This window comes from Neophocaena asiaeorientalis, unplaced genomic scaffold (genome assembly GCF_003031525.2).
Source record: "Neophocaena asiaeorientalis asiaeorientalis breed wild unplaced genomic scaffold, Neophocaena_asiaeorientalis_V1.1 scaffold217, whole genome shotgun sequence".
Lineage (NCBI taxonomy): Eukaryota > Metazoa > Chordata > Mammalia > Artiodactyla > Phocoenidae > Neophocaena > Neophocaena asiaeorientalis.
The window spans coordinates 7,516,258-7,530,372 of record NW_020172293.1 but is presented as its reverse complement, the minus strand read 5'-3'; the positions used below and the strand labels follow the sequence as shown (position 1 = coordinate 7,530,372).

Here is a 14,115-nt window from a genome sequence, read left to right as displayed (position 1 = left end):
CTATCAGACAAAATAGACTTTAAAATAAGGACTGTTTTACAGAATCAAAGAAGGACACTACAATAAATAAAGACACAAAGAAGGACACTACATAATGATCAACGAATTAATCCAAGAATAAAATATAACAACTGTAAATATATATGCACCCAATATAGGAGCACCTTGATATATAAAGCAAATACTAACAGCCATAAAGGGAGAAATCAACAGCAACACAGTAATAGTGGGGGACTTTAACACCCCACTTTCATTAATGGACAGCTCATCCAGATAGAAAATTAATAAGGAAATACAGGCCTTAAATGACACATTAGACAGATGGACTTAATTGATATTTCTAGAGCATTCCATCCAAAAGCAGCAGCACATTCTTCTCATGTGCACACAGAACATTCACCAGGACTGAACACATGCTGGGCCACAAAGCGAGCCTTGGTAAATTTAAGAAAACTGAAATCATATCAATCATCTTTTGTGACCACAGCACTATGAAATCAGAAATAAACTACAAGAAAAAAAAAACTGTAAAAAACACGAACACGTGGAGGCTAAAAATATGCAACTAAACAACCAATGGCTCACTGAAGAAGTCAAAGAGGAAACCAAAAAATGCCTACAGACAAATAAACATGAAAGCACAATGATCCTATGAGAGGCAATAAAAGCAGTTCTAAGAAGGAATTTTATAGCAATACAATCTTACCTCAGGAAACAAGAAAAATCTCAATTAAACAACCTAAACTTATGCCTAAAGGAACTAGAGAAAGAAAACAAACAAAACCTAGCTAGTAGACGATCAGAGAAGAAATAAATGAAACAGAGATGAAAAAAACAACAGCAAAGATCAATGAAACTAAAAGCTGGTTCTTTGAAAAGATAAACAACATTGATAAACCTTTAACCAGACTCATCAAGAAAAAAAGGAGAGGACTCAAATCACTAAAATTAGAAATGAAAGAGGAGAAGTTGTGACACCACAGAGATACAAAGAATCATAAGAGACTACTACAAGCAACTATATGCCAATAAAATGGACAGCCTGGAAGAAATGGACAAATTCTTAGAAACGTACAGTCTACCATGATTGAACCAGGAAGAAACAGAAAATATGAACAGGCCAATCATAAGTACTGAAATTGAAACTGTGATTAAAAAACTCCCAACAAACGAAAGTCCAGGGTCAGGTGGCTTCACAGACAAATTCTATCAAACATTTAGAGAAGAGTTAACACCTATCCTGAAACTGTTCCAAAAAACTGCAGAGGAAGGAAAACTCCCAAACTCATTCTATGAGGCCACCATTACTGTGATACCAAAACCAAACAAGGATACCACACAAAAAAGAAAACTACAGGCCAATATCACTGATGAACACAGACACAAAAATCCTCAACAAAATACTAGCAACCTGAATCCAACAATATAGTAAACAGATTGTACACCATGATCAAGGGGGATTTACCCCAGGGATGCAAGGATTTTTCAAGATCCACAAATCAATGAGTGTGATACATCACATCAATAAACTGAAGAATAAAAACCATATGATCATCTCGATAGATGCAGAAAAAGGTTTTAAGAAAATTCAACACCTATTTGTGATAAAAACTCTCCAGAAAGTGGGCATAGAGGGCACATACCTCAACATAATAAAGGCCATATACGACAAACCTACAGATAACATCAAACTCAACGGTGAAAAGCTGAAAACGTTTCTTCTAAGATCAGGAACAAGATAAGGATGTCCACTCTCACCACTTTTATTCAACATAGCTTTGGAAGTCCTAGCTACAGAAGTCAGAGAAGAAAAAGAAATCCAAATTGGAAAAGAAGAAATTAAACTGTCACTGTTTGCAGATGACATAATACTATAGATAGAAAATCCTAAAGATGCTACCAGAAAACTACTAGAGCTCATCAAAGAATTTGGTAAATCTGCAGGTTACAAAATTAATACACAGAAATCTGTTGCATTTCTATACACTGACAATGAAAGATCAGAAAGAGAAATTAAAGGAACAATCCCATTTACCATCACATCAAAAAGAATAAAATGCCTGAAAATAAACCTACCTAAGGAGGCAAAAAACCTGTACTCTGAAAATTATAAGATGCTGATGAAAGAAACAGAAGTTGACACAAACAGACGGAAAGATATACCATATTCTTGGCTTGGCAGAATCAATATTGTCAAAATGACTATACTACCCAAGGCAATCTACAGATTCAATGCAATCCCTATCAAATTACCAATGGCATTTTTCACAGAACTAGAACAAAAAATCTTAAAATATGCGTGGAGACACAAAAGACCCCGAATAGCCAAAGCAATCTTGAGAGAGAAAAACAGAGCTGGAGGAATCAAGCTCCCTGATGTCAGACTATACTACAAAACTATAGTCATTAAAACAGTATGGTACTGGAAAAAAATGGGAATATAGATCAATGGAATAGGGTAGGAGGCCCAGAAATAAACCCATGCACCTATGGCCAATTAATCTATGACAAAGGAGGCAAGACTATACAACGGAGGAAAGACAGTCTCCTCAATCAATGGTGCTGTGATAACTGGACAGCTACATGTAAAAAAACGAAGTTAGAACACTCTTTAACACGATACACAAAAATAAACTCAAAATGGATTAAAGACCTAAATGTAAGACTGGACACTATAAAACTCTTAGAGGAAAACATAGGCAGAACACTCTCTGACATAAATGGCAGCAATATCTTTTTTGATCCGTCTCCCAGAGTAATGGAAATAAAAACAAAAATAAACAAACGGGACCTAACTAAACTCAAACTTTTGCACATCAAAGGAAACCATAAACAAAACAAAAAGACAACTCACAGAATGGGAGAAAATATCTGCAAACGAAGCAACACACAAGGGATTAGTCTTCAAAATTTACAAACAGCTCATGTGGCTTAATAGCATAAAAACAAACAACCCCAATAAAAAAAAATGGGCAGAAGACCTAAATAGACATTTCTCCAAAGAAGACATACAGATGGCCAAGAGGTACATGAAAAGATGTTCAACATCACTAATTATGAGAGAAATGCAAATCAAAACCACAATAAGACATCACCTCACACCAGCCAGAATGGCTGTTTTTGCACCAATACAATACTGTCTTTATTACTGTAGCTTTGTGGTATAGTTTGAAGTCAGGGAGCCTGATTCCTACAACTCCGTTTTTCTTTCTCAAGATTTCTTTGACTATTCGGGGTCTTTTATGTTTCTATACAAATTGTAAGGTTTTTGGTTCTAATTCTGTGAAGAATGCCATTGGTAGTTTGATAGGGAGTGTACTGAATCTGTAGATTGCTTTGGGCAGTATAGTCATTTTCACAACACTGATTCTTCCAATCCAAGAACATGGTATATCTCTCCATCTGTTTATGTCATCTTTGATTTCTTTCAACAGTGTTTTACAGTTTTCTGAATACAAGTCTTTTGCCTCCTTAGGCAGGTTTATTCCTAGGTATTTTATTCTTTTTGTTGCAATGGTAAATGGGAGTGTTTTCTTAATTTCTCTTTCTGATTTTTCATTGTTGGTGTATAGGAATGCCAGAGATTTCTGTGCATTAATTTTGTATCCTGCAACTTTACCCAATTCATTGATTAGTTCTAGTAGTTTTCTCGTGGCATCTTCAGCATTTTCTATGTATAATATCATGTCATTGGCAAACAGTGACAGTTTTACTTCTTTTCCAATTTGATTCCTTCTATTTCTTTTTCTTCTCTGATTGCTGTGGCTAGGGCTTTCAAAATTAAGTTGAATAAGAGTGGTTAGAGTGGACATCCCTGTCTTGTTCCTGATCTTAGTGGAAATGCTTTCAGTTTTTTACCATTGAGTATGATGCTTGCTGTGGGTTTGTCATATATGGCCTTTATTATGTTGAGGTAGGTTCCCTCTATGCCCATTTAATGGAGAGTTTTTATCATAAATGGGTGTTGAAATTTGTCAACAGCCTTTTCTGCATCTATTGAGATGATCATATGGTTTTTATTCCTTAATTTGTTAATGTGGTGTATCACACTGATTGATTTGTGTATATTGAAGAATCCTTGCATCCCTGGGACAAATCCCACTTGATCGTGGTGTATGATCCTTTTAATGTGCTGTTGGATTCTGTTTGCTAGTATTTTGTTCAGGATTTTTGCATCTATGTTCATCAGTGATACTGGTCTATAATTTTCTTTTTTTGTGATGCCTTTTTCTGGTTTTGGTATCAGGGTGATGGTGGCTTCGTAGAATGAATTTGGGAGGGTTTCTCCCTCTGCAATTTTGGAAGAGTTTGAGAAGGACTGGTGTTAGCTCTTCTTAAAGTTAGTGAGGATCAGTGGCACTTCGTGGGTGGACCTCCTTAGGAGTGTCTGACAGCAGAAAGTTTGATCAAGGAGGCTAAGAGGAACACTCAAGTCCTTCTTCCTCAGCTAGAAACCATTTGGGCTGTGACAGCTTTGGCCCACCAGTGATGGGTTCTCTATGACTAAAACACATGTTTAGAACAAGTTTCCAGAGGATAGCAGCCCTGCAAACTACACTGGTGGTCCCTTGGTTCTACAATGAGAGAGTGACAGTGGTGGATGATGAGATTGTTAGCAAGACTCTAGGTTCATTAGTGCCACTCCTGCTGGTTATCAAGCTCAATTAAAGCTCCTCATAACATCAGGTCCGTCTGTTAGTGACATAATCCAGAACTTAACTGACAAATTCCTGGGCAGGGAAAATGTAACTACTGCCAAAATAACAGAGAGAGACTATCACATAAGGTGACATGAAAATGGAAACTGGGAACACACTAGTGGAGAATTTGGGTAGTGCTCTCCCAATACCTCTGGGTCTGTTTTTTAAACAGTGGGAGCTCAAAAGAAGAGATTAATGGGTTCTCTACTTAGAAACTCATGGCCAAGTAGCATACCTTAAGGGGCCAAATGGCAACCCCTATAGGGTATGCCAGGTAATAATGACCCCTATGACTAACAGAAGTGCTATTTCTTTTCCTTCTTCCAGTAAATTCTAAAATGAATCATAGAGCCTTACCAACTTTTACCCAAACTTTTTGGATTAAACAAGACTATGAAATGTCCAATGTTCCTAAGTCCAGAGTGAAGGAGTGAGATCCTATGCCAAGGGTCAAAGTTCAGAGTACACATGAGGGAGAATTGCATTTCTTGGGCCTTTTGGTAATGGTCCACAGTTGATGGTGACCCCCAATCCCCTGGAATGAGAATGAGAAAATTGATAATGCTCTCTGATTTTCTGTCTGAAGCCAACACCACCAAGATCCTTACCCAGCCTGACTACAGGTGTAACATATCATTATTGTGGCACCACTACTGAATGGATTATTGTTATAGATATATTATCGATATGTATACCAGATTACACTTACTCTAAAGCCTAAAGGATATTATTGCATTTAAGACCATTTTAGTGGGGCATATGGAAGACTGTAAACCTACCAAACTATTACCTGCTAGCAGTATTGTCTCTCAAAAACAGCATTAATTGCCTCAGGAATTCAAAAACAAACAAACAAAACTGCCCCCATTGCTGTGCTTAAGGAAGCCAAGGTTCATTATCTGAGCTTTGCAAAAGGCCTTGGGTACCTGGAAACTCAAGCAAAAATCAGGCTCAGTGATGTAGTACAACTATGGCAATAGCATTACCTGACACTGACTGACACAGCTTTTGCCCAAGCTGAGGGAAATAGGTATGAAGCAATTCACATTGCAAATGCCCTTTTCAGCATCCCTGTCCACACAGAGGATCAGGATCAGTTTGCCTTTGGTGCAATGCGTTGCAATACACCTTTAATGCCCTTCCACAAGGCCATGAGCAGGAAGAAGTCCCACTTCCAGATGGAGCCCTAGCCTTCCATATATTAATGAATGCCTCCTAGTGGGTTGAGGAAAGGGTACTACTCAACCAGGACTGTATGCCATTTTGACGCACATGTAGCAACATGTCTAGGACATTACTATGGACAAGGCACAAGGGCTTATGAATCCTGGGAAATTTCTGGGAATAAACTGGGAAGGGACAGTATCTCTCAGTCCGGAGACAATAACTGCCTAGTTTTAGTCATGCTCAGGCTCTCAGCCCCAACAAACACAAAGGATGCCCAATGACTTGTGGGAGTATTCAGATACTGGTACTCACAACTTCCCCTACAAGGCCACCTTGATGACAGCACCCATCAATCAGGTAACCAAAAAGACCTTTACCCTGAGTGGGGCCTGACAACAGGATACCCTAGAGACCCTCCAACGGGCTACACAGGCAACCCTTTTCCTTGCCCCCTTGAATCTACCGCCTTTTAGGTTGCGGGTCTCAGCAACCTCTCTGTTTGCCAATTGGAGCCTGTGGCAAAAGAACACTGCCACACATCAGAGGTGCCAGCTGGCTTTGGACTCATAATCTTCTATTGTTGACTGAAAGTAAACACCCTTTGAAAGACTACTGACCAGTTATGGATCTTGGTGGACACTGAGTGCAGAAGTCCCACCATGAAGTAGTTTTATAACAAGAAATTCCAACCAAATGTTAAATGTTTCTTCTTCTCTAGTTGTTTTATGGTATTCACATTTAGATCAAAGTGTAAAATTCCTATAAATTATATGCTCAAATACATATTCATGAACTAAAGAAATAAGTTCTGATGTGATTACTTTTTTAACATTTAAAGGTACCTATAATTGTTATACTTACTACTGTGTTGTCCTCCTCTGGAAGTTATTTGTTTTTGTACTTGCGTGGGGAGTTCTGACACTGACTCTTGATGTTTAAGCACAGGATTTTTGTCTGGTGTGTCATCATGAGCTACATAAAGAGATGCATTTAGTTCCTCCATGGAAAAACATATCTAGTATGCAATCTCTAGATTTCAAATTTATAACATATATACAGCAAAATTTTCTCTCATTTTGATAAAGTTATAAGTAAATTACCATAATGTCAGATGTGACATAAAATTTGAGAGGATATTTTTAATGGGCATTTGTTAAAGAAGGTGTAACACTAACATTTCTAGGCAATATCTATTGATCTACCTATCTATATATATCTGTTGTATGTGTGTGTGTGTGAGTATATATATATATATAAATATATATACACACACACATACATACACAAAATATTCCTGCCACGGGTGGTGATCTGAGCATGTATGCCAAGGTCAGAATTCAAAGTGGGGTGGGGCACTGCTGCATTTCTACAGCCCTTAGGCTACTGGTGCACAGGTGACCATGATCTCCATAGCCTCTGACACCAGGTGCTGGGGGAAAGAGATAAAGCTCTCTGGCTTTTCATCTGAGGCCACCACCAAGGACACCCTTGGTCAAACACTACACTGTGAGTGTATCCTTTCAGGCAACCACAAAACTCCATTTTTATGGTCCTCACTACTGAATGTGTAATGATGTAGTTGTATCTTCTATGTGCACCCACACTCGAATTCAGTTCCCTCATGGGAACTGCTGTATTTAGGGGCATTTTAGAGGGGCACGTGGAAGACTGAGAACCTCCAGACTAAACAGTGCCTCCCACTTGTGTCTCCCTAAACTAATTCCTGGGAAGAAAAAGACATAAACTGCTCTCACTGCTGAGCTTAATAAACAGAAATTTCTCCATGAGACTATTTCCCATTTGAATAACTAACGTGATCTTTGCACACAGCCTCAAGTACATGTGACTCAATTGATTTTGGTAGGTCAGTGCTATAGTACAGCGGTGAGACCCGGTGGTACCTACACTGTAACTGTCATACAGGCTGTTTTCCAAACTGAAGGACCTCAATATGCAAACCAAATGCCCTTTGCTGCATGCCTCTCCACATAAATGATCCCAGTTATTAGTTTAACCTTATATGAAAGGAGTTGCAATATCCTACTAATGTCCTTCACATGGCCACCAAATTGCTCAAATATCTATAATCAGGGCACAGCCCATGACGTCTAAGCAGCCTGCTCTCAAAGGGAGGACTAGTTTTCATTCAAGTGGGCCCAGACAAGGACACCCCCAACAAGGATTAGATGCACTGTGAACCCACCAGTAGCTCTTGGCTGGGCCATCAGTACACACAAGGTACAGTTAGTTACCTGGTAACTTAGTGAAATTCCTGGACATGTCCTCTAAGGGGCATGACATCTCATTCCAGAGGATAAGACTGCCACACTTGGGCTAATCAACTCCAATAAATAAAAAGCGGTCCAGCAATTAGTGACATTCTTTGACCACTTGCACTCTCATTTGCCCATGTGGAGCCCTTGATGACACCCATCTATGGGGTTACCAGAAAGGCTGCTTCCTTTCAGTGAGGACACAACCAAGAGGGTGCCCTAAGGACCCTCCAACAGGTCCCATGACCCCCATCTGATGCTTGATTTACAGATCTCAGAAACATCTGTTTGCCATTGGAGCCTATGGCAAAAGCCTGCTGTGAAACGTAGAGGAATCCATTGGACTTCTGTACCCATAATTACCTGGAGTCAGCTGAAAGGCACACTACTTTGGAGAGACAATTATTCACCTGCTATTGGGCCTTGGGGCATTCATCTTCTGGTCATAAAATAATCTTAAGAACAGAAATTCCAACCAAAGGGTTCAATATTTCTGCTGTTTTTCTCTAGTTATCTCATGGTATTCACACTTTAGTCAAAGTGTAAAATTTCTATAAAACATATGCTCAAAAAACATGTATCCGTGAACCAAAATAAAAACATCTTGTAATGAGCTTAATTTAAAATCACTTGAAGTCTTCTGTAGCTTTTGTACTTACTAATATGTCTTTCCCCTTTGTGAGGGCTTTGTTTCTTCACTTGAATCTCTGATTTTGACACAGAATCTTGATGCTCAAGCATACGATTTCCATCTGGTACTTCATCCTGAGCTACATAAAGAGAAGGATTTAGTCCATTAAATAAAGAAAGAGATCCCTAGATTTCAAATTTAAAGCAGAGAACAGTGGTATTTTCTCCCATTTACATGAAGTTATAAGTAAATCACCATAATGCGAGATCAGATGTGAAAACTATGAATCTTAATGAGTGTGTGTGGAAAGTATTTTTTCATATCATTAATATTCCTAATTTTAAATATGTTTTATATTAGTCTCTCGTTTTCTGAGTTTTCCTGATGTTTTCAGTTAATACACACTGACAGATCAAACAAGGAAAATAGATATGTTCAATATTATTCACTGCAGCATACCTGTATTTGCAAAATACTCAAAACCACTTAAGCATACAAGCATACGAATTGGTAAGCTAAAATAGTGTATGTAAACTATGAAAATATAAACTATGGGATATAATGTAGCGCACACAGCTGTACAAATAGGTATAAGAGGAAATGAAAAACATCCTGACAAACTGACTTGGGAGCATTTCTAGGATGTAAGGCTTAATGAAGGAAAAAAACCTGAAAGAGAGAATTTTAACAGGCTAACTTTTAAGAAAGAAAGAAGAAAAGGGAAAAAAAAAAGACAAAAGATAACTTATCTTCAAAAGATGAAACAGAGAAAATATAAACCAAAAGACAACCTGGAGGGTTACAGAAGTCACTGCAGAAAGTGCTGGCTGAGTTGTACCCAGTGACTACTATTAACTCTTAGCCTGTCTCTGGCACTGATGGATAGCCCGTGATACAGTGAGGTTTTGAAACTCATGTCTAATGAAAACAGTGAGGTTTTGAAACTCATGTCTAATGAAAAAGGATCCAGATTTCTCAGTTTCACTTGACCAGCAACCTGAGGAGACTACAGAGACTCCACCATGGAGGAGCTACTCTTGTTAACTTCGTGAAGGACAGTGGCACCTTGTTGGCGGTGTCCCAACAGAACCCCTGGTTCTGAGTTCCCTGACATGGAGCACTTTGTCCAAGGAGGACAAGGAAGGGGGTGGGGAAGAAAAGACACAAACACCTAAGACACTCCCTTTCCTCTTCTGGTTGACATTTGGTTTCTGAAAATTTCCGCCCACCCATGGTGAGTTCCCTGCTGCTGGAAACACTGTCTAGTTACCCAGCAATGGAGGCTCAAGGAAGGGATGGATGGACTCTACCAAGCATCCTGTGGACAGGTACTGAGCCATGGGGGCCAACACACAGCCCCACGAGAACCAAAATGGTGATGACACTTATTACTAATACACATGCTATTCCTTCTGCTCCTCCCAGCAGTCTCAAGATGAAATGGAGAACTCTATTTTTACCCAGAATGCTTGGCTTATAAAATTACACAAAATTAGGGATTAGGCCAAGTCCCTATGTCCCCTTTGGCACCTAAGAATATATACCAACTCAGAGTTCATAGGGGCAGTGGGGGGAGACTGCATACCTTGGGCCATTTGGCTACTAGTTTACCAATGACTGTTACCTCCACAACTGTGACGCCAGGATGAGAGGAAAACAGTTAATGCTTTTTGACGTAGACTTACACCTGGCCATGGTGGGGGGTGCCTTTGGACACTATATACCTCTATTTTATGGCCCCCACTACTGAATATTTAACGAGTACAGGTGTATTTTCTATGTGAACTCCAACTCACATCAGCACCAAGCCGTGATGAGCGCTACTGCACTCAGGGTCATTTTAGTGGGGCATATGGAAGACTGTAAACCTACCAGACTACCAGTGCCTAGAGATTCGTCTCCAAAAACAACTACTAAGCAAAGAAAAACAAATGCCTGCCTTCTTTGCTGAGTTTAGGTAAGCCAAACATCTCTGTGAGATTACCTCTCCATTCAATAATTGAATGAACCTGTGCATATGGCCTAACATGCCTACACACTGGATTACAGGCAGCTTAATGCTGTGGTACAGATCAGGACACTGGCCTTACTGGATACTGTGACTGCCATAGAGGCTCTTGCCCAAGCTGAGGGAAACAGGTATAAAGTAATTCGCATTGCAAATGCCCTTCTCAGCATCACTGTCCACACAGATGATCAGGATCAGTTTGCCTCTTGTGTAATGGATTGCAACACACCTTTAATGTCCTTCCCACAAGGCCATGAGCAGGAAGAAGACCCACTCCCAACTAGCTGCCCACTATATTGGTGGCATCCTCCTGGTGGGCCCAGGCATGTGTACTACCCTACAGGGACTGATGCTATGTTGACCCATACTCAGCAACACAGCTGGGTCATTAACAGGGACATGGACAAGGACTGTGTGGGAAAGCACAATACGTATCATCTTGAGGAGATAACCACCAATATTTGTCCTCTTACTCACAACAAATACAAGAGTCCCAAAAATCTGTGGAGCTATTCTGCTACTGACACTCTTACATTCCCCTCAGTGGGATCCTGACTGCAACCAACTATTAAGTTTCCAAAAATGCACCTACATTTGAATGGATCTCAAGCGGATGGCCTGGAGGCCATCCAACAGGCCTCCCAGGTCACACTTCTCCTTGGCCCCTCTGATAATGAATTGAGATACAGCTCTCAGCAACTTCTCTGTTCATCATTTAGAGTCTTTGGAAGAAGGCAATTCCACAAGATAGTGGATTAATTTAGGCTTCTGTATGCCTAATTTCCTGTAGTAGGGTGAAAGGTACACACCTTTTGAGAGACAATTATGTGCCTATTATTGGTTTAGTGGATACTGAGTGCATGAACCATGACTATGAAAAATATTACAATCAGAAATACTGACCAAAAGTTTCATAACTTTAGCTTTTATCCTCTAGTTATCTTAGGGTATTTATACTTTAGGTTAAAGTATAAAATTTCTCCAAAATATCCATTAAAATACAGATTTATGAACCAAAGAAGAAGGTCTTTAGCTGTAATTAATTTTAAATAACTTAAAGTTATCTGTAGTTAGTATACTGACTGTGTCTTTTCTCTCTTTGCTTCTTTACTTGCATTTGGGTTTTTGACATTGGTTCTTGATGCTCACATATAAGATTTTCATCTGATGCTCTATCATGAGCTACATAAGAGATATACTTAGTCCACTGAATAGAAAAATACAACTATTATAAATCCCTATATATCAAATTTATAATAAGAATACAGCAACATTCTCACTTTTCTGAAGTTATAGTGAAGTCACCATAATGCTAGATCTGATAAGACTGTGAGAGGAGTTTAATAAATAGATGTGTTTTGACTCTTTCTCATTATCTCATAAACATTTCCAGGCATTATACATAGTTTACATTTGTCTCTATTTCTCTTAGGTTATTTATATTTTACAGATCACATAGACTTCATAGACCAATCAACAAAATGCAAGTGTACAATTTGCTAATTACAGCATTATTCGTAATTGCATATAAATGTTCATGCATGGGAGAATAGATAAACAAGCTAATACATATACTATAAACTTGGTAAATTATGGTAAATAACATGGTACAAACTGTTGTATGTAGACATGTAAAAAGGATCAAATGAACCTCTATAAACTGACTTGGAGGGATTTCAAGAAGATAATATCAAGTGGAAAAAAAAAACCCAAAGGTGAAAAGTTGTGTGGTACCTTCTAGGTAAGGAAGAAGGGAAAATAAGGAAATAAGAGACAGAGAGAGACAGAGAGAGACAGAGAGAGAGAGAGGGAGAGAATTAGAGAGATACTTACCTTTACAAAATGAAAAACAAGTGAGATAGAAAACAATGTAGTTGGTTACCCATAGGGTAAAAGGGAGAGAACTGAAGAAGAAATGCTACTCCTCTAAGTATACCTTTTTGTATAGTTTTTACTTTTGGAAGCAGGGTCAGGTTCCACATGTTTCAAAAATAAAATTAAATAACAAAAGAGGAACTAAAACTGAAAGCAAACTTAAAGAAATGAACCTACTGAAAGAAAAAAAGTACTAATGCAAGTAACTCATCAATACAATATTTGACATATACGCTCATTCATGGGCAGAAGTGTGGAGAGACTGTAAACACATGACAAAATATTTTCAGGATTGTTTTTCCATACCTATAGGCGAAGAAATTCCAAAATAATTTTATAGGCATAACAAGATGGACCAAATGAGTAGATGTGTTATATTATTCAGAGAGAGTATTCACGAAGTGGAAGAAAGGACATGCACACATGAAATGGAAGTAGGCAGAACAAGCCCTGAGGGGATGAAGTAGAATTGAAGGTTTCCAAGATTTATCATAAATTCTAAATATGTCTATGCAGGTTTATATACACACGTGTAGGTATACAGGCTAATATATGTGTATAACTACATATGTATATACAAGTACATATATAAAAGTGTGAATATACTTAAGAAACCTGACGCCAGGCTGGATCTCATGTGTGATCTTTCAGGCACAATCACAGACAATTATAAAGGCATTACCTGGCAGTTACCATGGGGAAAAGAAGTTTCTCAACCCACAGAGACTTGATGCATAGCCAGTGCACTGCAGGGGACACAGGCCTCCAGCCCCCATCACTCTCTCAAGTACACTGCATTCTTAGCCCAGTCACCGTCAAATGGAGGCGGGGGTGGGACTTGACTGGGACACTGTATTGTTCGGGCACTGCCACTGCCTAGACTACCTTATGGGGGGTGGGCGGGGCTTGAAGAAACTTTTCTCAGTTATGATTCAGTATTCAGGATGTTTCTACTCCCATCCCTCCCACCACTACCTTTTGAGGGTGTAGGACCCATAAAATAGCAAGAGCCTTTTGTCTGGTGCTCCTTCAGCTGTGAGATGATCCTCTCCTACATCTCATACCAGTTTGCACTGATACATCTAACCCTCACCCACTGCTGTTTCAAGTGGGAAAACAGAACATTGCTAGAGCTGGGGTCCTTTTACTGCTTGAACTATTGAGGTAAGTGAACAAAGGTTTGTTACTTTTAGTTTGGCTTGTTATTTTAATTGACCAACTCAAAAACTGGCATTTCTCTCTCAGACAGATTGGAGCAGCAAGCAGGGTAAGTGAAGCTCAATGCCTTTTGGGAAGGCACACTTTGGGATGTGCTCAGTAAATCAGTGGGACATTTCTGGAGTGATGGGGGAGAGGGTACCATAGGATCATTAGACAGAAGTCTGAGAGCCTCCTGGGGCAGCCAGGCCAATGTGCTTTGGACAGGGCTAACAGACCACACAGGGTGCTCTAGGAGAGTGC

The 14,115-nt window shown here is 39.2% G+C and overlaps 1 protein-coding gene across 8 annotated transcripts in view; it reads right to left on the bottom strand.

Annotated features, from left to right (window-relative positions):
* Positions 1-14,115, bottom strand: part of CCDC7 (coiled-coil domain containing 7) — a 289,089-nt gene that overhangs the window by 120,580 nt on the left and 154,394 nt on the right. For 7 of the 8 annotated variants that reach the window (XM_024765603.1, XM_024765594.1, XM_024765612.1 and 4 more), the window contains 2 exons: positions 8,800-8,910; positions 6,729-6,839 (listed from right to left, as the gene is read on the bottom strand). The exons of the other annotated variant lie outside the window; for it this stretch is intronic. In XM_024765603.1, coding sequence (XP_024621371.1) covers positions 6,729-6,839; positions 8,800-8,910 — 222 coding nt within the window. The remainder of the gene's footprint in view (positions 1-6,728; positions 6,840-8,799; positions 8,911-14,115) is intronic. 8 annotated transcript variants of the gene reach the window in all.